Below are 20798 nucleotides of genomic sequence, written 5' to 3'. Positions count from 1 at the left end.
ATGGACACAAAGATAATCAGATTGGTCTCCTAGGAATGATTATTTTGGAGAATTTTCATGAACGTTGACAGAAAGGATCTGGATTAGCCATATTCGGGGGTGGAGGGAGGTAGAAAAAGAAAAAAATATGCTTCAATTTGCACTCTGAGTTCATTGGTTCTCCTAGAGATGGATAGCATTTTCATCACAAGTCATTTGTGTGAACTTGATTTTAAGAAATTTTTGATAACTGAACTTCATTTGGTTAAGAACCACTGGCTCAATGATCTCTGAGGTCCCTTCCAGTCAGACATGTGCTCAAACAAGCTCACGAAAACTCATTATTAAATTTTCAGCATAAGCATTTATACCTATTGTCTAGACTTAAGACTGTGATGTAAAAATATTAATAATGCAGATTTAAACTTAAAAGTATGTCATAAGTTCATTTTTGGAGAGAAGGTTGTTAAACATTTGCCAGCACACTCCTCCTTCCAACCATCAAAATATTTATGATTTCTCCAGTAAGAAGCAGTAAGTTGTCCCATCCACCTTCCCCACCCCCCAAACCAGTACAAATTATTGGTTTTCTGTATATGAAACAGATATAATGTGCTAGATACCATGCAGAAAATACTCTAGACACAGCTGAGACTTGTCTATCAAGGATTTGTACTCAAATAAAGGAAGTAATCATGTTTTTAGGCTAGTGGATTAAAGAATGGTGGGGCAGCTAGGTGGCTCAGTGAGCAGGGCACCAGCCCTGGAGTCAGGAGGACCTGAATTCAAATCCAGCCTCAGACACTTGACACACTTACTAGCTGTGTGACCTTGGGCAAGTCACTTAACCTCAATTGTCCTGCCTTCCACCCTCAAAAAAAAAGGGAAACAAAAAAAGGATAAAAGGATGGCCAGTTCAAGGTACCGACTGGCAGATTTAGGACTAACTATAACCATCCTAGAAGCTGGAGCTGAAGATTATTCTAAACAGACACCAGTGTAGTGGGAGGAGCCTTGGATTTGGCATCAGAGGACCTGCGTTCACATACCAGATCCACTTCTTACTTACTAGACTATGTGACGTTGGATAAGTTACTTCTCTCTGGGACTCAGTTTTCTCAACTGTAAAATAAGGAGGTTGGCCTAAGGCAAGTTCAGTTTTACAAATCAGCTAAGCTCCCAAGAGAAAACCTACAGAGAATCAAAGTGGTCAGTGACAGCCAATAAAAGTTAGAAATGTATTAGACTTCAGAAGGGACTCCAGAACAGAAACAACAATCCAAAAGTAAAGATACATTGTTCTCAGATTTCCCTAGTAGGTGGTGCAGTGGATGGAGCACCCAGGCCTGGAGTCAGGAAGACTCATCCTCTTGAGTTCAAATCCAGCCTCTGACACTTCCAAGCTTTAGGACCCTGGGCAAGTCACTGAACTCTGTTTACCTCAAATTCCTCATCTGTAAAACGAGCTAAAGAAGGAAATGGCAAACCACTCGAATGGGGTCATGAAGAGTCACACACAGCTGAAATGAACAACAAAATAATAGCAAACTTGGTAGTTTAACGGAATTTTTTAAAAAAATAATGTGGGCTTGGGAACTTGACCCTGGGTGCTTAAGGAAATTTTTGATTGCATGAATTTCAGGAATGTTACACCTAATTTTTTTGCTAGTCTTTTAAAAAAGTTATTTACTTAATTTTAACATTCTTTCATTTTTAAAATTTTGAGTACTACCTCCTTCCCACCCTCCCATACCAACCAAGAAGGCAAATAGTATGATATCAATTGTACATGTGAAATCATGAAAACATACTTTCATATTACTCATACCACAAAAAAACCACCAAGAACTCAAGAAAATTACACTTCGACTTGCACTCAAACTTTATCAGGTCTCTCTCTGGAAGTGGATAGCATTTTTTCTTTTCTTTTTTTTTTTCCAAGTCCCCTTATTTAAAAAAAAATTACATTTTATTTTTTCCAATTACATGTAAAAACAATTTTTAACAATCATTTTCTTTTTTTTAGTTTTCTTTTCTTTTTTAAATTTATTTTTTGTTTTCAATATTCATTTCCACAATACTACAAGATTTTGAGTTACAAATTTTCTCCCCAGCTCTACCCTCCTCTACCCCAAGATGGCATGTATTCTGATTGCCCCAGTCTGCCCTCTCTTCTATCACCCTACTCCCCCCCATCCCCCTTCCTCTTACTTTCTTGTATGGCCAGATAGATTTCTATACCCCATTGCCTGTATATTTTATTTCTCAGTTGCCTGTAAAAAACCAAGTTTTTTTTGTTTTTTTTTTATTTTTTCTTAAAAACCAATTTTTTAACATCTGTTTTTAGAACTTTGAGTTCCTAATTCACTCCTTTCTTCCCTCCCCATCCACCCTCCTTGAGAAGGCAAGCAATTCAATATAGGTTATACATGTATCATTATGCAAAACACTTCCATAATAGTCATGTTGTGAAAGACTATGTTTTCCTCCATCCTATCCTGTTCCCCTTTATTCAATTTTCTCCTTTGACCCTGTCCCTTTTCAAAAGTGTTTGCTTTTGACTACCTCCTCCCCCAATCTGCCCTCCCTTCTATCATCCTCCCCTCTTATCCCCTTCCCCTCTACTTTCCTGTAGGGTAAGATACCCAATTGAATGTGTATGTTATTCTCTCCTTAAACCAAAACCAATTAACAGTCATTTTCTAAATTTTTGAGTACCAAATTCTTTTCCTCCCTGTCCTCCCCCATCTTGAGAAGGCAAGCAATTTGATGTAAATTTTACATGTGCAGTCATGCAAAATTTATTTCCATATTTAACCATGTTGTGAAACATAAAAAAGTAAAGAAAGTTTTTTTTTAAAGATATGCTTTGATCTGCATTTAGACTCCATCACTTCTTTCTCTGGAGATGGATGATATTTTTCATGATAAATCCTTCAAGATTACTTTGGATCATTGTATTACTGAGAATAGGTAAATCTTTAACAGCTGATCATCACACAATACTGCTGTTACTGTGCACGATGTTCTTCTGATTCTGCTCACTTCATTTTGTATCAGTTCATATAAGTCTTTCCAGATTTTCTAAAAGCATTCTGTTTGTCATTTATTAAAACACATTAGTATTCCATCATTCCACATTTGTTATAACATAACAGTATTCCATAACAATCATATACCACAACTTGTTCGGGCATTCCCCAATTCTTTGACATTGCAAAAACAGCTGCTATAAATAATTTTGTACATATAGGTCCTTCTCCTTTCTCTTTGATCTCTTTGGGGTACAGACCTAGTAATGGTATTGCTGCATCAAAGGATATGCATAGTTTTATAACCCTTTGGGCATAGTTCCAAATTGTTCTCCAGAATGGCTGGACCAGTTCACTACTCTACCAGCAGTTCATTAATGTACCTATTTTCCCTTTTCCTCTTCAGCATTTGTCATTTTTAATAGATGTGAGGTGATACCTCAGAAATGGTTTAATTTACTGTACTCTAATCAATAGTGATTTAAAGTATTTTTTCATATGATTATAGATAGCTTTGATTTCTTCTTCTGAAAACTGCCTGTTCATATCCTTTGAACATTTTTCAGTTGGAGAATGGCTCTTATTTGTATAAATTTGACTTAGTTCCCCACATATTAGAGAAATGAGGCCTTTCTCAAACAAACTTGCTGTAACATTTTTTTATATTACTTCATTGTCTATGGTACCTTTTACCAAAATGTAGTTTCCCTGGTTATCTCTTTTAATTAGATTTATTTTTGCTTTTGCTTAGTCTGAGGTCAGGCTTGCTACCCCTGCCTTTTTTACATTGGCTGAAGTATAATAGATACTGCTTCAGCCTGTGTATATCTTTGTTTCAAGTGTGTCTCTTGTACACAACATATTGTTGGATTCTGGTTTGTAATCCATTCTGTTGCTTCCATTTCGTGGGTTAGCTTTTCCCAGTTACAGTTATGTTTACTAACTGCATTTTTCCCTCCATCCTCTGTTTTCTTCTGTTCATCCTTGACTCTTTTTATCTTATCCCTCCTGAGAAGTCTTTTGCTTCTGACTCCCTTAATTCACCCTCCCTTTTATTACCCTCCCTAATGTTTATTAGTTCCTTCTCCTTCTATTTCCATATTGGTTAAGAAAGATTTCTATAGCCAACTAGTTGTGGTTGTGCGTGTATGTATGTGTATTCTTTCTTCTTTGAATCAATTCCTATGAGAGTGAGGTTCAAGCATTGCCTGCCACCACCACCCATTTTCCCTCCACTATAAAAGTTCTTCCTTGAATGCGTCTTTCATGTGAGAAAATTTTCCCCATTATGCCTCTCCCTTCCCATTTCTCCCAGTGCATCTCTCTCACTCCTCAATTTTTGTAGTGGGGAGATCATCACAATACAACCAACTCACATCTATGCCCTCTGTAGCAACAATCTTATTAGCAGCTACTGTGGCTGTATAAAACCAACAACCAGCACACAGAAGGCTGCTAACATCAGTTCTTTGATCTGCTTTACTAAGGAAAGTAACATTAAGGGGTTGACAATTTTATTTCAATCCAACATATAAATATCATTCACTTAGTTCAGGAGGAAAAGCCAGCAACCTGAATTTCAGAGCAAATACAAACAAATTACAAACATATACAATATAAACAGACCAAATCACAATTTATAGTTACCAGGAAAGCATCAACATCTGGGTTTACAAGCCAGGGGGCTCTTAAAATGGCTGCCCAGAGTCCCACGTCACTCCTCCAGTGACTGAGAGCCCCAAAAGTTAAAGGCCAACCTTGGATCTTATATACCCACGTCAGGGCCCGAAGGATTCACACTTAATCAGCAAAAGGGTGTGGGTGTGGGGCTTTGCACCTAATAAGGCTTAATCAAAGGCATATGATTACTTTAGCATTTCTAAAGGAGAAAAAAGTAAAATAATTCCACCTTATTGCCAATACAACCTCTCAATGTAACACCTTCGAACTGCCCTAATAATTATAAAATGTTTAGGAGTTACATGTATCACCTTCCCACATAGGAATACAAACAGTTTAACTTTATTGAGTCCCCTTATGATTGCTCTTTCTTATTTACCTTTTTATGCTTCTCTTAAGTCTTATGTTTGAATGTAAAATTTTCTATTCAACTCTATTCTTTTCATCAGGAATGGGAGGAAGTACTCTATTTTATTAAATATCCATTTTTTCCCCTGAGGGATTACACTTAGTTTTTCTGGGGAGGTTATTCTTGGTTATAATCTTATTACTTTGCTTTCTGGAATATCATATTCCAAGCCTTCCCCTCCTTTAATGTGGAAAACACTGAATCTTGTATGATCCCAATGTGGCTCCTTGACATTTTAATTGTTTCTTCCTAGCTGCTTATCACATTTTCTCCTTGATTTGGGAGCTCTGGGATTTGACTATAATATTCCTGGGGGCTTTCATCATGGCAGTTTTCCTTGATAATTTCTTGAAATATGATGTCTAAGTATTTTTTTTGATCATGGCTTTTGGGTTGTTCAATGATTCTTAAATTATCTCTCCTCAATCTGTTTTCCAGTTTGGTTGTTTTTTCAGTGCTTCACATTTTCTTTGATTTATTCATTCTTAAAACTTTGTTTTATTGTCTCTTGAAGTCTCATTGATTCATTAGCTTCCACTTGCCCAATTCTAATTTTTAAGGAATTATTTTCTTCAGTGAGATTTTTCCATTTGGTCTATTCTGCTTTTAAAGGAGTTCTTTTCTGTAATGATTTTTTTTTTTTGCAGCTCTTTTACCATTAGGTCAAATCTGCTGTTTAAAGTGTTATTTCTTCAACATATGTTTGTGCCTCTTTTACCAAGCTGTTAACACCGTTTCCCAATTTTTCCTCTACCATTCTTATCTCTGTAATTCTTCCAAGAATTCTCGTTGGGTTTGCATCCAATTAGCATTTTTCTTTGAGGCTTTCTTGATAGCTGTTTTCACATTGTTGCCTTCTTCTGAGTTTACGTCTTGGTCTTCCCTGCCACTGTACTAGCTTTTTATGGTCAAATTCTTTTTTTGTTGTTTGCTCATTTTTCCAACCTATGTCTTCATTTTGAACTTTATTTTTAAAGTTGGGCTCTGTTCACCTGGGGGTGGGGAGGCACTATCTTAAGCTTTAGACTTTTTTGTGCTGCTGTTTTCAGAGATATTTCTGGGGGTCTGTGAGTTTTGGTGCTTCCAAGATGGTGTGATATAGGGAAAGGTGTGGTCACTGCTTTCCTGGTCTGTGCTCTAATCTTTATCCAGGAAGGGCCCTTGCTTCCCTGTAGCTGCAAGTACTAGTGCTCCTTTTGGCACTGGCACTGTGACCAGGTCCCCTGTTCTCCTGTAGCCACATGAGTTAGTGCTCCATTTGGCCCTAGAACTGTGATCCAGAATTATATATGGGCAATAAGGTTAGCAGTCAGCACCAGTTGCACCCAGTGCCAGCAAAGGACTCTGTTATCTCTTTTTGACCCGTTGTCTGACCCCCCTACCCCCATCATCTCTGGGCTCCTGAAGTTGTTTCTGCTACTACTGCTGCAGCTGCCTCCAAGGCCCACCATACATACTTCTGCTCTGGTCCTGGCCTGAGCCTACCCTGGGTGTTGCAGACCTTGCTCATGGACCTAAGTTGTCTTAGGCAGGAAAAATGTCTCCCTCTGACCTTTTGTTGGCTCTGCAACACCAAAATTTGATTTGAGGTGTTATTTTAAAGTCTGGAGGGGAATTTTGGGAGAATTCAGCTGGGTCCCAGCCTGTACTCCACCATCATGGCCCAGCCCACATATGGCTATTGGTTTTTAATAAGTATAGTACCTTGGGGAATATAGTAATAGCTTAGTCCTGGTAGGGGTAAGGAAGTGCTGGTAATATTTAACAACCAGCTCTCCACAAAAAAGTACTCAGATACAGTTTTAAGTTTGATCTGCATTATCAACATTTTCTTCATCACTTTCTTAAGTCTAGACAATCAAGAAAATACTAAATCAAGCCCCAATTTGTAGCATTTGACAATTTCCAAACTGTAAATACTCACATTGAAAGTTTAACAATGGCGGGGGGGGCGGGGCAGAGCCAAGATGACAGCTGGAAAGCAGGCACTTGCCTAGGGCTCTCCTCCAGGACCCTCCAAACACCAATAAAAAATGGCCCTAAACAAATTCTAGAACTGCAGAACCCTTGAAATAGCCAAGGGTACCAGGGCTCCAGCCCAGGACAGCCTGGATGGTTGCTGGGTAAGGTTTATCGCGCATGGAGCTGGGAGCAGAGCAGAGCCCAGCATGGGCTGCACCCGGACCAACCACATGGGGAGCCAGGCAGAACAGCCCCTAGTGCCCTGAATCAACGAGCTGTGGCAGTTACCAGACTTCTCAACCCACAAACACCAAAGACAACAGAGAAGATTAGTGGGAAAAGCTGCAGGGGACAGAGTGAAAGGAATTGGTAGGCCACCACACCGGGGGCAGTGGAAGTGGTGTAGCTACAGAACTACAGCTGCAGTTGCTTCAGGCCCCAGGCCCACCTGGTGGGAGGAATTGAGTGGCAGATCAGAGCGGGAGTGCAGAGCCTGCTGAAGATCTGAGTCAGATCCAGGTTGGCAGTTCTTGGGGGAGGAGGAACACTGGTGTGGCAGAGCTTGCTGTATAGAAATAGCTCTGAAGACAACAGCACATCCCCTCAAGCTTGGGACAAAGTACTCCCTACAAGCAGTCATACCGCAACGAAAAACTCAAGGGTCAAGTAGTTGGCTGGGAACATGGCCAGGCAGTGAAAATGTACTCAGATTCAGACTCAGACTTTGGAATCCTTCTTTGGTGACAAAGAAGACCAAAACATACAGCCAGAAGAAGTCGACAAAGTCAAAGAGCCTACATCAAAAGCCTCCAAGAAAAACATGAACTGGTCTCAGGCCATGGAAGAGCTCAAAAAGGATCTGGAAAAGCAAGTAAGAGAAGTAGAGGAAAAATTGGGAAGAGAAATGAGAGTGATGCGAGAAAACCATGAAAAATAAGTCAATGACTTGCTAAAGGAGACCCAAAAAATACTGAAGAAAACAACACCTTAAAAAATAGACTAACTCAAATGGCAAAAGAGCTCCAAAAAGCCAATGAGGAGAAGAATGCCTTGAAAAGCAGAATCAGCCAAATGGAAAAGAAGGTCCAAAAGACCACTGAAGAAAATACCACTCTAAAATTTAGATTGGAGCAAGTGGAAGCTAGTGACTTGATGAGAAATCAAGATATTATAAAACAGAACCAAAGGAAGGAAAAAATGGAAGACAATGTGAAATATCTCGTTGGAAAAACCACTGACCTGGAAAATAGATCCAGGAGAGATCATTTAAAAATTATGGGACTACCTGAAAGCCATGATCAAAAAAAGAGCCTAGACTTCATCTTTCAAGAAATTATCAAGGAAAACTGCCATGATATTCTAGAGCCCAAGGGTAAAATAGAAATTGAAAGAATCCACTGATCACCTCTCATAAAAGATCCCCAAAAGAAAACTCCTAGGAATATTGTTGCCAAATTCCAAAGCTCCCAGATCAAGGAGAAAATAATTCAAGCAGCCAGAAAGAAACAATTTGAGTATTGTGGAAACACAATCAGGATAATAGAAGATCTAGCAGCTTCTACATTAAGGGATCAAAGGGCTTGGAATATGATATTCCAGAAGTCAATGGAGCTAGGATCAAATCCAAGAATCACCCACCCAGCAAAACTGAGTGTCATGCTCCAAGACAAAATATGGATTTTCAATAAAATAGAGGATTTTCAAGCTTTCTCAGTGAAAAGACCAGAGCTGAATAGAAAATTTGACTTTCAAACACAAGAATCAAGAGAAGCATGAAAAGGTAAACGAGAGAAATCACAAGGGACTTACTAAAGTTGAACTGTTTTGTTTACATTCCTACATGGAAAGATGATGTGTATAATTCATGAGACCTTAGTATTAGGGTAGCTGACAGGATACATACATACATATATATATATATATGTGTGTGTGTGTGTATATATATGTATATATATATAGACAGAAGGCACAATGTGAGTTGAATATGAAGGGATGATATCTAAAAAAATAAAATCAAATTAAGGGATGAAAGAGGAATATATTGAGAGAGGGAAAAAGGGAGAGATAGAATGGGGTAAATTATCTCTCATAAAAGTGGCAAGAAAAAGCAGTTCTGTTGTGAGGGAAGAGGGGGCAGGGGAGGGGGAATGAGTGAATCTTACTCTCATAAGATTTGACCTGAGAAGGGAATAACATATACACTCGATTGGGTATCTTACCCCACAGTAAAGAAGGAGGAAGGAGATAAAAAAGGGGGCACGATAGAAGGAAGGACAGGTAGGGGGAGGAGGTAACCAAAAGCAAATACTTTTGAAAAGGGACAGGGTCAAGGGAGAAAATTGGATAAAAGGGAATAGGATAGGAAGGAGCAAAATATAGATAGTCTTTCAGAACATGAGTGTTGTGGAAGGGTTTTGCATAATGATATATGTGTCATCTTTGTTGAATTGCTTGTCTTCCTAGGGAGGGTGGGTGGGGAGGGATGAGGGGAGAGAATTTGGAACTCAAAGTTTTAAAAGAAGATGTTCCAAAAAAAAGTTTTTGCCTGCAACTAGGAAATAAGATATACAGGCAATGGGGCATAAACACCTATCTTACCCTACAAGAAAGTAAGGGAAAAGGGGATGGGGGGGGGAGTGGGGTGACAGAAGGGAGGGCTGTCTGGGAAACAGGGTAATCAGAATATATGCCATCTTGGAGTGGGCAGGAGGGTAGAAATGGGGAGAAAATTTGTAATTAAAACTCTTGTGAAAATTAATGCTGAAAACTAAAAATATTAAATAAATAAATAATGATTTATTTAAAAAAATAAAAACAAACCAAAAAAAGTTTAACAAAACTAGTGTGACAATGTACTTTTTACCGAATATGTGTGTGCTACTGTGACAGTGTTTGTTTGGCTTTATCTCTGTTTTGTTTGTATATGACTGAAAAAAGCTCTTACTTAAGTGGGAGCCCTCTCTGGGTAAAATCCTTTTTGGTTTAATCAACTTGAATGAGAAAGGTTTCCTTCCCCCCCCACCACTCCCACCCCAAACTCAGCATTGTTGCTAAGGAGAAGAGGAAAAATGTCCTGTGTGTGCCTGCTGGGAAATTATAAACATCAATTAATGTAGCTGCCACAAATTTTAGAAGTGAAAATGTTTTAGTAAGAAGGTATTTTAAGTTTCCCAAATGTAAGGATTTTAAGCTCCATGTCAAGCAGCTGTTAATTTCCTCTTTTCATTCTGAATTTGGCCACTTGCGAGAAAAAGAGTAGAAAATAAGAACTTTTTGTGGGGAATTCTCTTTGCCCATCTTTTTGAGATATTGTCTTTAAAAATAAACAAATCAGAAACAATATTTATTTCATACTATAATGCCTGTTCCAGGAGGTTGAAATAGTTCCGAGTCTCATAAATTAAGGGAGCATAGGAGTTACTGGAAACTCTCAGAAATTAAGAAAGGCCAGGTCCTGAGACTAAGCCAAGGAAGTCTTAATGTAAGGGCCTTTCAGAAGTACTCACTGCCTGTGGTCTATAAGCCTCAGATAAGCTCCAGATCTCTGTAGTAAGACCAGCAGAATACCAGCAAACATCATGCTAATGAACTAACCCCAAGGTGTTGCTGAACAGGCTGAATCCCACCACTGCTATAGATTAGCTGGGTTGGTGGCGGTAGGAAGGAAGTTGAAACCATCATTTTTGTTCTTTTCTACCAGCTCAAATCAAAGACTTTCTGTTTGTTTTGTTTGGGTTTTGGCAGTGGGGACTGATGTTTTCTGTAGCCTCTGATGCTTGAGATGAATTTCCTTTTTCTAGGTAAGAAACAAAACTCTGTGAGATGTAGAAGAAATGATAAGTGCTTCAAAGATGTTGTCAATCAAATATCAAAGAAGCTTTGAAAAAATGAATTGTCAGTCAGGCAAATTTTGAATAAGAATAAGGGGATTTGGGAACTAAGAAGATAGGAAGAGGCTTGTGAGAAGGCAGTATAGTGTGGATCCTGTCTTCAGATTCTAATTGTCATACTAACTAGCTGTGCGACCTTAGGAAAGTCACTTTACCTATTTAGACTCCAGTGATCTCAACTGTAAAATGAATGGTGGTTCTTGATGACCTCCTAAGTTCCTAAGTTAAGGCAATCCCAAAGATGGGATCATTGGGGACAGAGTTGTAAAAGATGCAAAGACCCCAAGGATGCAGAAAAGCCCAAATAGAAATCAACGTTGCTAAAGGAAGACTTAGCTAGAATAACCCAAGTTTCACTTTTACCTCTATTGTCTGGACTCTGTGGAAGAATAAGTTCATTCTGGAAAATGCAAGAGTGGGTGGGAATTCCCACAGGACTGGTTCTTTGCCATCCTAAGAGAGAGAAGAAAACGTTGGAGTCAGCTTTGAACGCTTTGAACATTGAAATGGTGAGTGGCGGTGTAATCTTTGACATTCCTGCTCTCCCACTTGGGAAGTACCTTAAAAAAATGAGCCATGTTGGTGCAGCAATAATCATAGGTCTGGTAGATCTCCTGTAAAATATTCACCGAGCGTGAGATGCCGATCAAGACTTCCTCTATTTCCCCTTGTAACCCTTTCAGCACTTCTTCGGGGCTTAGAAAATTGCGTGTCTAGACAAAAACAAAACAACAAAACAAAAAACCAAACCAGATTCCAATATTCTTACAAGCCACTTAGAATGTTATTACCTTAACATTACCTTATTCTCTTGTTCTCCTCCTGCCCTGTTTGTCTAGAACAGCAGGTTTTGCAATTCGACTGGCCAGCACCTCAGATTAGAGGGAATTACTTGGGGAGGGGCTCTCACCTCCCTGGAGAAAATTGCTAAAGTTGCTTCCTCTGGCAAATTAGAATGATTGATTATATTCGGGGTTAAACAATAAACCAGTAAGTTACATATAGGCTCTGGTCCTTATCATCAAGTTAAGACACTTACCGCTTATTTTGAAAGGAGGGACTCCACCGCTTCATCACATGCCATTACCAACCTCGGCAACGTATAGGTATTGGTAAGGAATGGGTATAATCTCTGCCGAGGGCATCCCCCCACAGGCTGTTGAGTCTTTCAGTAGTACTCTCCCCCTACTGTATCTTTGGTTAATAAATTTCTGGGGTTGGTGATTTGGATTTTATAACAATACCCAAAGTTTATGAACCGTCAAGCCAAATTTGAGGCATTGGAAGGTGTTTGGCTTTATTCCAAGGAAGGAAAAAAGGGAACCAAAAGTTCAGAATATAAAAAATAAAATGAAAGAAAGTTTAAAAAGGGGAGGGATTCAAATGTAGAAGCAAACTGGTCCAGGTTATAGTTGGATAATATCCATAGAATAGGTTGATCTCATCCTAGTGATCTCAGGTTACTAAGCAGTTTCTTTAAGGTTGCCTCCACATTTAACTAAACTCAACAAACACAGATGTTTTAAGCACTTACTACATGCCAGGCATCGTGCCCACCACTAAGGATACAAAGAACATCTAAAAGTCCCTGTTTTTAATGAATTTTCATTCTATTTGAGGAAACCAGCAAAGCAAATTAAATACAAAATGCAAAGTAATTTGGATGGGGGGGATGGCACAGGTCTAATATGAAGGGTACTTTGTTAACAATAGAAGAGGCACTCCAAAGGGAACAATGGCAGGTAGGGTAGAGTAGGATAGAGGCACATCCATGAAACAGAGAGACATACTCCCCAAGATGGAGAGAAATGATTATTGCCTACCTAGGCCCTAGGTCAAATCTCCAGGGCCTTCTAAGGAAACTATTTCAGGAAGATCCTTTTGAATTACTGAGGATGATTCGAGGAAAAGGGGAAGGAAGTAGTAGGGCTTTACAACAATACTGTACTTATAAATTGTAAATTACCATTTCAATGAACTGGTTGAAAATCTCCTGCAAAATAACGATGATCCTTGATGGGGTGTTATAGTATGCTGAGTTGGACCATATATAGCAGAGGGTAAACAACACCTTGGAAATAAAGGTAGGCAGCTGCAAAGAAATGATGTGCCATAAGTCCACTTAGGAATCAGGAACAATGCATAGTCAAACAAATGGTTTTCTTCCCTTGGAAGCTATTGACTTTGTAATATTTATTCCCAGTGTCTCATTAAATTGAACATGCTTACCTCTGGTATGGAAGAGCTACATTATGCACAACCCCGCCCCCCACCTTTGACCTACATGGAACACACAAAACAGGTGTTGCCATCTATTCTTCTTATTATTGAGAAATGACTTTTGGCCTCAAAGCATACCAAAGAATAGTCGCTCTGTTCCATTTCCTCCAGTGAAATCTGTAGGGGCTTTAGGTAGAGAACAATATCTTTAGCTTCCTTCAGTCCTATATACAAAAAGCATTAATTTTTTTGTAATATATATATATATATACATATATATATATACATATATATATACACCTACACATAAATATAATTTCCCCCCAATTACATGTTAAAACCGTTTTCAAATATTTGTTTTTCTCAAAGTTCAAGTTCCAAATTCTATCCCTCCCTCCCTCTCCTCTCCTCTCCCCGAGAAAGTAAGCAATCAGATATAGGTTATACACGTGCAATCATATAAAATGTTTCCTTATTAGTCATTTAACAAGCATTAATTGAAGTCAAACATATATACATATAGAGACAGAAATAGATATCTATCACCATCGATCCAATATAGATATGGATCTATAGATAGAAATATCTATCTTTACCACAGAACAGAGTAAACAGAAGGAAAGCAATTGGAGAAGCTATTTTTAGAAAAACCCAGGGGTCCAGGTGGTTAGTTACTGGCCAGAGGCAGAGCCATAATTAGCATGGGGTGAATGGGGCAGTTCCCTATGGTATCAACATGGGCCAGAGCAAGGCAACACCAGGGGTGTTTCCTCCCGGTGGTACCACCAACCCTGACCCTTGCCTCAAGGACCTCTGCTGGGCTCTGCCACCATTCAGAGCCCCTTTTCTGTGGCACCTCTTTCTCGAACCCACCTTTCACCTCATTACAATTTCTGCAGGGGTAAAGATCAGACTGGGCCCTTTCCCAGAATCCTCTCTGGCCGTAGCTCACAACAATCCCCCTCCCACCCCACCCCCACTCTAAGAAGGTGAAAAAATTAACTTTAGCTCTATCATAAGGTGACCCCAAGCTCTGAAAGTCCTAAAGTCCTTTCAGAAAGGATTCTGAAATTTGAGTTGGAGTATGTATTTGATAGACCCTTGAAGTGCAGTGAATTATGAGCTTACCTTCATTAACATCTGAATAAACATTCTGAAGTGCAGGCCAGTAGCAACTTTTTGCCTCCTTCAAAATTTCCACTATTTTATTCACTTTAGGCCTGCTCAGCTGAAAAGGAAATCATATTAGCGCATGAATATTTCAATATCAGAGCAGTGATAATCACTTAATATCATTGTAGTAACTTCAATAAGGGCCAGAGTCTGAACTAATCAACCAGAGGAAAAGTTGGGGCCTAACAACTTCTTTGTTCTCTGAGTAACCTGAGAGAATACCTCTTTCTATGTCAACAGGCCCAGATGGAGCTGACTTAAGAACATTCTTCCCTCTATCTATGGCCATTAAGGATGAGATCCTTAACCTGGGACACTATGTTGAATAATGTGAGTTTTTCTTATCATTTTATGGACATATACTATGTTATGGCATTTTAATGGTAAATTAAACACAGAGATCCTGGGTTGGCAATTTCAATTGACACTTTGTCAACTGTCTTATCTTATTGTATTTACAACCTATTCAATTAAGAAAAGTCCTTTTCTTGTATCATGGAGATCATAAAATTGAGTAACATAGACATGCTGAGTGGAGACTAAAAATGTATTTAAACCTTCTCATTCCTTTGTTCAGACAGAACTTATGCTCTGGCTCCTTGTACGTACAAGTAAGCTACCTTTGCTAGCTTTAAGGAAATAAACATTATGAATTTACATATCACCTAGCTTGTTTGCCTCCTTTAACCCAACTTTTAGGTTGACAGCAGATAAGTGGGGTAGGGCAAATGGGGCTTTCAGAGCATGGGGTATTCAGAGAATGGAGTATTAATAGCAGTTTCAGTCCTTCAACAACATAGAAATTATTGAACTCAATACCTGCTTAGCAAGAATAATTAAATTAAAAAATGATTAGTTAAAACAAGATGGCAGCTTCCTTTCCACCCAGCAGTTTACTACCTAGCAGCAGCTTTACAGGGACTTGGGTCTCTGCCACTACCCTTTCTCCCCAGCTGAATTGAGGGCTTGTTTCGTGTTATTTGCCAAAGGGTGAAAATTGCTAACTATGGCTCTGTTCAACAAAGGAAGTATGTGCCCCCACCCTCTAGTATCAGTTTCCCAAGGCTTTTCTTCTTGGGAAGGGAGAACAACCTACACATGTAAGATAGAGCCTGAGTCACTAGTCCCCTTTAATCTAGCAATAACAAATATGAAAGATTTCACTGGGGCAGGAAGATAACATGCCCTACCTGCTCGTGAATACAATTCAAATTCATCAGCCTGGCGTGCCAAAATTCGAACTCTACTCGTGGCAGGGGGTGCAATCCGTCTAGCAGAGGTTGGGCTGAATCTTTACTCAAGACATCCCTTATCTGGTGAGACCAGTCTATGATAATGGTTTCAATAGCATGTAACAATGCATTATCCAGTGCCGGGGGCAGACTGAAAGCCAGAGACAGTCAGATTGTAAGTTACCTGACTAATAAAATCAACACATATATTCAGCTCTTCTCAGAGGAGACTTACTCCTCTGTTTGCCTTGCTCTTCTTGGGGACTGTTGAAACATCTTTTCCCTAAAAGGCACATCCTCACCTGCTTCCAGTCAATTCAATAAAAATGCTTAAAGCAGTTGCTCTGTGCTAGGCTTATAGGTGACCATGAGAGCCAACCTTAGAGGGAGGAAGATCTGATTTCAATTCCTATATCTGATACATACCACTTTTAGGACCCCCAGGAAAGTCACTCAACCTCTTAGTGCCCTTAAGCAACTTTCCAAGACCCTGCTGTTGATTTTCACTAGCAGAGGGGCATTTTCAAACAAAGAATATACCATACTAATGAAATCACAGCACCCCCCTATAGCAGCAATTTAGATTTGAAGATTTTTCCCACCCATTAATAGGCCGTGTGACCTGCTTATGTCACAGGAAACCTAAGACACATATGATGTGAGGAGCTTCCTGACAGGAAAAGGAAGTTGTGTCACAGGAAATGAAGAGAGAGAGAGAGAGAGAGAGAGAGAGAGAGAGAGAGAGAGAGAGAGAGAGGAGAGAGAGATGTTATGGCTGCTAATGGCTGCCCTCATGATCGTTAGAACTGAACAGACTGACTTAGCTATACCATGAGTTTGCCTTTGGGAAGACCACGGCAGGGGATCAGAGAGGTTTTGGGATGGCCAGGCTCCAGGTTGTGATATTGTGTATTGAATGTTTTGGGTTCTTTGCTGTTATGGTGAAGTGGACTGACTGGATAAATGGCTTGTGGGATGTGGTTCTCTGGTGTCTGAATAAATGGTTTACTTCTTCTGCCTTCTATGTGGAGAGTCTCGTATGCTTTGCGATACAGAACTAAATACACATTTTGACCATTATCATCTACATTGTTATTATTGCCTTACTGATACACCCCACCCTTAAAAAATGTACCAGGAGGAGCTGTGTCGGGTGCCTCCCTTCAAAGAGCTTACATTCTGCTGGGGAAGATCCAAAACTCACATATGTATATATGTATGTATATATCATATTTATATATTATTGTATATTTATTAGTTATATATTAAATATATTTATAGTTATTTGATATTAAACATTTATTGTTTAATATTAAATATATTTATATTCAGTTAGAAATACAATAAAAAGTAAGGTTGATGGGGACAAAGGAAAGATCTGGAGACAAAGTGCTCCAGGAAAATTTCAGGAAAGAACATTGTTTGCTGGGAGTGGGTGGGAAGAGGGCAGAATCCAGGAAAGCTTCACGGAGGAGGTGGCTCCTTAACTGAATTGAGAAAGATTAGGAAAGATAGGCATAAAGAAAGCACCTGTGGAGTATGTGAGACAGACAACAAATGGACAGTCTGTCTATTATGTTAGCCTCCTTGGCTTCTTCGATCATGGGAAGGGAAAGGAAGGAACAATAGGAGTTTACTGGAGCCATTTTGAACATCTCCCCTTTCTTTTTTTGAGGCAATCAGGGTTAAGTGACTCACACAGGGTCACACAACTAGGGACTCAGACACTTGTCTGAGGCCGGATTTGAACTCAGGTCCTCCTGACTTCAGGAGGTGCTGTCTATCCACTGTACCACCTTGCTACCCTTGAACCATCTCTTAAAGCCAATTGTTTAATTTTTCAGTGTGAGGAATTATATCTTGGAAACTGGCAAATGCTACAAATCAGGGCTTGATCTATTGTTTTATTGATTATCTAGACTTCAGAAAGTGATGGAGAAAATGTTAATAATACAGATTAAACTTAAAAGTATGCTGTGCGTAGTTGTTTTTTCTCCCAGAGAAACAACCAGCTGGTTGTTAAACATTTATCAGCACTGAGCTAAATGGAATGAAGTTCATACTGTCCCTTTGTAGTGTGTTGTTTTACACAATGCTAGTGTAGACTTTAGCAAAGCTCAGGTTGGGGGTTGGGGGGGGATGGGGTGGGAAGGGTGTTCCTTAAACCACGGAGACTAATTTAAATCTTGTTAGAGAGTCAGTAACTGAGACTGGCCACAGGCTCAGGGATGCATCAGCCTTCTCCCTTTTACCTTTAGTAAGCTGCAAAACTTAAAGCAAATATATTGGGGGAGAATTGGTCAGAGGATTACAGATTTGAGAAACTGAGGCTCAGCTTAAGTAACTTGCCTAGGGTCACACAGCTCATGAACACCCGAGGTGGGATTTGAACTTCCTGACTACAGGTCCAGCTCTCTACCCACTGGGCCACACTGCTTCACCCATGACTTTGGGGGATGTGATTGTTCTCTTTAGCGTTTTACTCTAAGATAAGTCGGAGTTCCCTTAAACCTTGAAAGGTCTTACCTTTCCATTGACTCTACAGTACCATCCAGACTCCCCAAGTGCTCTGGGATGGGAAGCAGAGTTTTGCCTTTGATTTTCCCTCCCATCACAAACATTTCATTCTTCAGTTTATGAGCTTGTCTGACGACATCTTCTGAGACCACCCGAGGCCAGCCACTCAGGTTTTCACTTTCGTTGAACAGAGAATAAATAATCTAGGAAGATACATTTTTAAAGTTTCATTTTCTGCCTATACCAATCCAGGGAAAGTTTTGCTGAATGAGTAGGAAATTTCCTACATAATCCATAAGTTGGTTGAAATAGCAGGATTTCTAATGCTCAACCAAACAGGATTCTGGGGAAAATATCTCCCATCCGTTGAAGAAGGCAGTTCAGGGATGGTTCCACGGTGAAGATGATTGGTTGGTAAGCTCAGAGAGATGCTGTTGCCCCAACCACAGCGGCTAGTCCCAAGAGTAACCATATGAAAGTGAAAACTCAATTCAAGAAACCTTTATTAAGTGCTTCTGCAGAAGTCACTTGCTATGGCATTGTAGATACAAAGATTCAAAAAATGACACATTCCCAGCACTCAAGGAGCTGACATTCTCTTAAAAGAGAACATGCCAAGGAGATTGAGTATTATATAAGGTGTGATAAGAGCAAAGGAGAGATCCACACAAAATGTTCTAGGCAAAGTTGAGGAGAAAAACCCATACAAAAACAGCATAGGCTCCATATAAAGAAGCCAAAATTATGATGTGACAAGGTGTGTTTCTGAGTATTAGCTTTGGGGATGCCATTGTACTAACTCAGGATACTTAATATTAATAATAGCTAACATTTCCATAACACTTTTAAGGTTTGTAAAGTGCCTTACAAATATTATCTCATTTAATCCTTACAACAACCCTGGAAGGTGGGGGCTATTACTATCAGCCCCATTTTATAGATGAGGAAACTGAGGCAAGCAGCAATTAGGTGCCTTGGCCAGCGTCACACAGCTAGGAGATAAATGTCTGAGCATCATTAATCTTTTTGTACAGCCTTCTTGGTCTCCAAATTGAGACAAATACAAGGCATAACCAATGTCCAAACCACTCTTGAACAGCTCAGAAAGTGGAGTAGGTTTAAATACGATGGGAAGAGGAGAGAGGGATATGATGTCAAGTCTATCATCCAAAGGAGAAAGGGATTGAAAAGGAACGAAGATGACCAAAAGTGGGGTCGGTGGTGATTTCACCTTCAAGCTCACCAGAAAACCAACCACTAAGTGACAGGCATGTATTAATTGCTTCTTAGACCCTCTACCTTTTACTCATTTGAATGGACTTACCTCTTCTACTATAGCAATAAGCTGCTCCACAGGTGTGTGACTTATGTCTCCATAGAGGAGATTCTGGTAGTTTAACTTGTTGATAAGGTCTGGAGCTGGCTTTACAAAATAAGCCCCTTTGGTCTTGAGGACAGGTGGGAAGTCAATGCAGGGGATGACCAGTCCTGACTGATTGAGGGTGAACACCATGACTAGTGTGTCTAATTTTTCAAAGAACTCTATCAGCATGTTCAGATTGTCCTCACTCCCCAGCATCTTGAACCACTTGTCTGCTTTGAACCTTAATGACAGAGAATTATAAGATTCCAGATGCATCACTCTTGGATCAGTGGGAGGGCTTTGCATCGCCATCTTGGTTTGCTTTTATTCTTCGAGTTCCTCCTGAAATAATCAATGGACCAAGAATGCTAGCAAATGGCGCAGAAGTTCCTTGTTGGTTCTTCTCTCCAAAATAGTGATTTCATCAGGACTCTTGCTCACTCGGAGCTCATCTTCCTATAAGAAAAAAATAAAAAATAGAAATGTCAGCTGTGAGGTTTTGGGTTTTTTTTTTTTGGAAGGAGTGGGATATGAATGTGGCTGAAGAGACCGACATAAGTCCGTGACTGAGTTTGGAAAGGTAAAGCATAAAGAAGTTTTGGATGTAGGAGCTTTGACTTTGTTGTCTTCTTCTGAGTGTGTGTTTTGAGCTTCCTTGTCACCATAGTAACTATATTTGGTCAGAATTTTGCCTGTTGTTTGCTCATTTTCCCAGGCTATTTTTTGACTTTTAACTCCTTTTAAAAGTAGGTGCTCCACTTCCAAGGTGGAGGGCAAACTGTCCCAAGCTTCAGGGGTCTTGCGCAGCTGTTTTCAGAGACACTTCTAGGGACCTATAAGTTTTCAGTTCTTCTAAGGTTGTATGATCTAAAGAGAAGTGTTTACTACTCTCCTGGCCTGTGCTCTGGTCTGTAAGTGACCACAAGGACTCTTTTCTGTGGTGGAACTGTGAGGAGGGCCCCGCCTCCACCGTGACTGCAAGCTCTGCTATGTTAGCACTCCTACTCACCCTGGGACTGCCACCCAGGACTCCAACTCAGGTCTGAGTACGGGCAAAGCAAGAGTCCTGACTCAGTGCTAGCAAAAAGATCCCTGAAATCTGCTTATGACCAGTTATCCAACCCCCTTACTGTCTGCGGGGTGAGAGCTTTGGAAGCAGCTGCTGCTGATTCAATCACTCCCAAGGCCTGCTCCTGGCTTGCTGTGGCCAGGGCTGTGCTGGCATGACCAGCACCGGACTGTGCTCCACTCTCACCCAGGTGAGACAGACCTTTCCTGCTGACCTTCCAAGTTGTCTTTGGTGTCTGTGGGCTGAGAGGTCTGGAAACCACCACTGCTGCT

General features: G+C 40.0%; 1 protein-coding gene across 1 annotated transcript in view; it reads right to left on the bottom strand.

Moving 5' to 3' along the window:
- DNAH17 (dynein axonemal heavy chain 17) overlaps positions 1–19769 on the bottom strand; it is a 258405-nt gene extending 238636 nt beyond the window's left edge. The window contains exons 1-8 of the mRNA XM_036755900.1: positions 19419–19769; positions 18104–18297; positions 15536–15728; positions 14301–14400; positions 13311–13396; positions 12919–13044; positions 11513–11665; positions 11316–11405 (exon numbers count right to left, since the gene is read on the bottom strand). Coding sequence (XP_036611795.1) covers positions 11316–11405; positions 11513–11665; positions 12919–13044; positions 13311–13396; positions 14301–14400; positions 15536–15728; positions 18104–18297; positions 19419–19769 — 1293 coding nt within the window. The remainder of the gene's footprint in view (positions 1–11315; positions 11406–11512; positions 11666–12918; positions 13045–13310; positions 13397–14300; positions 14401–15535; positions 15729–18103; positions 18298–19418) is intronic.
- Positions 19770–20798: the final 1029 nt, after the last annotated feature.

This window comes from Trichosurus vulpecula, chromosome 4 (assembly GCF_011100635.1).
Source record: "Trichosurus vulpecula isolate mTriVul1 chromosome 4, mTriVul1.pri, whole genome shotgun sequence".
Lineage (NCBI taxonomy): Eukaryota > Metazoa > Chordata > Mammalia > Diprotodontia > Phalangeridae > Trichosurus > Trichosurus vulpecula.
This window is presented reverse-complemented; position numbering and strand designations above follow the sequence as displayed.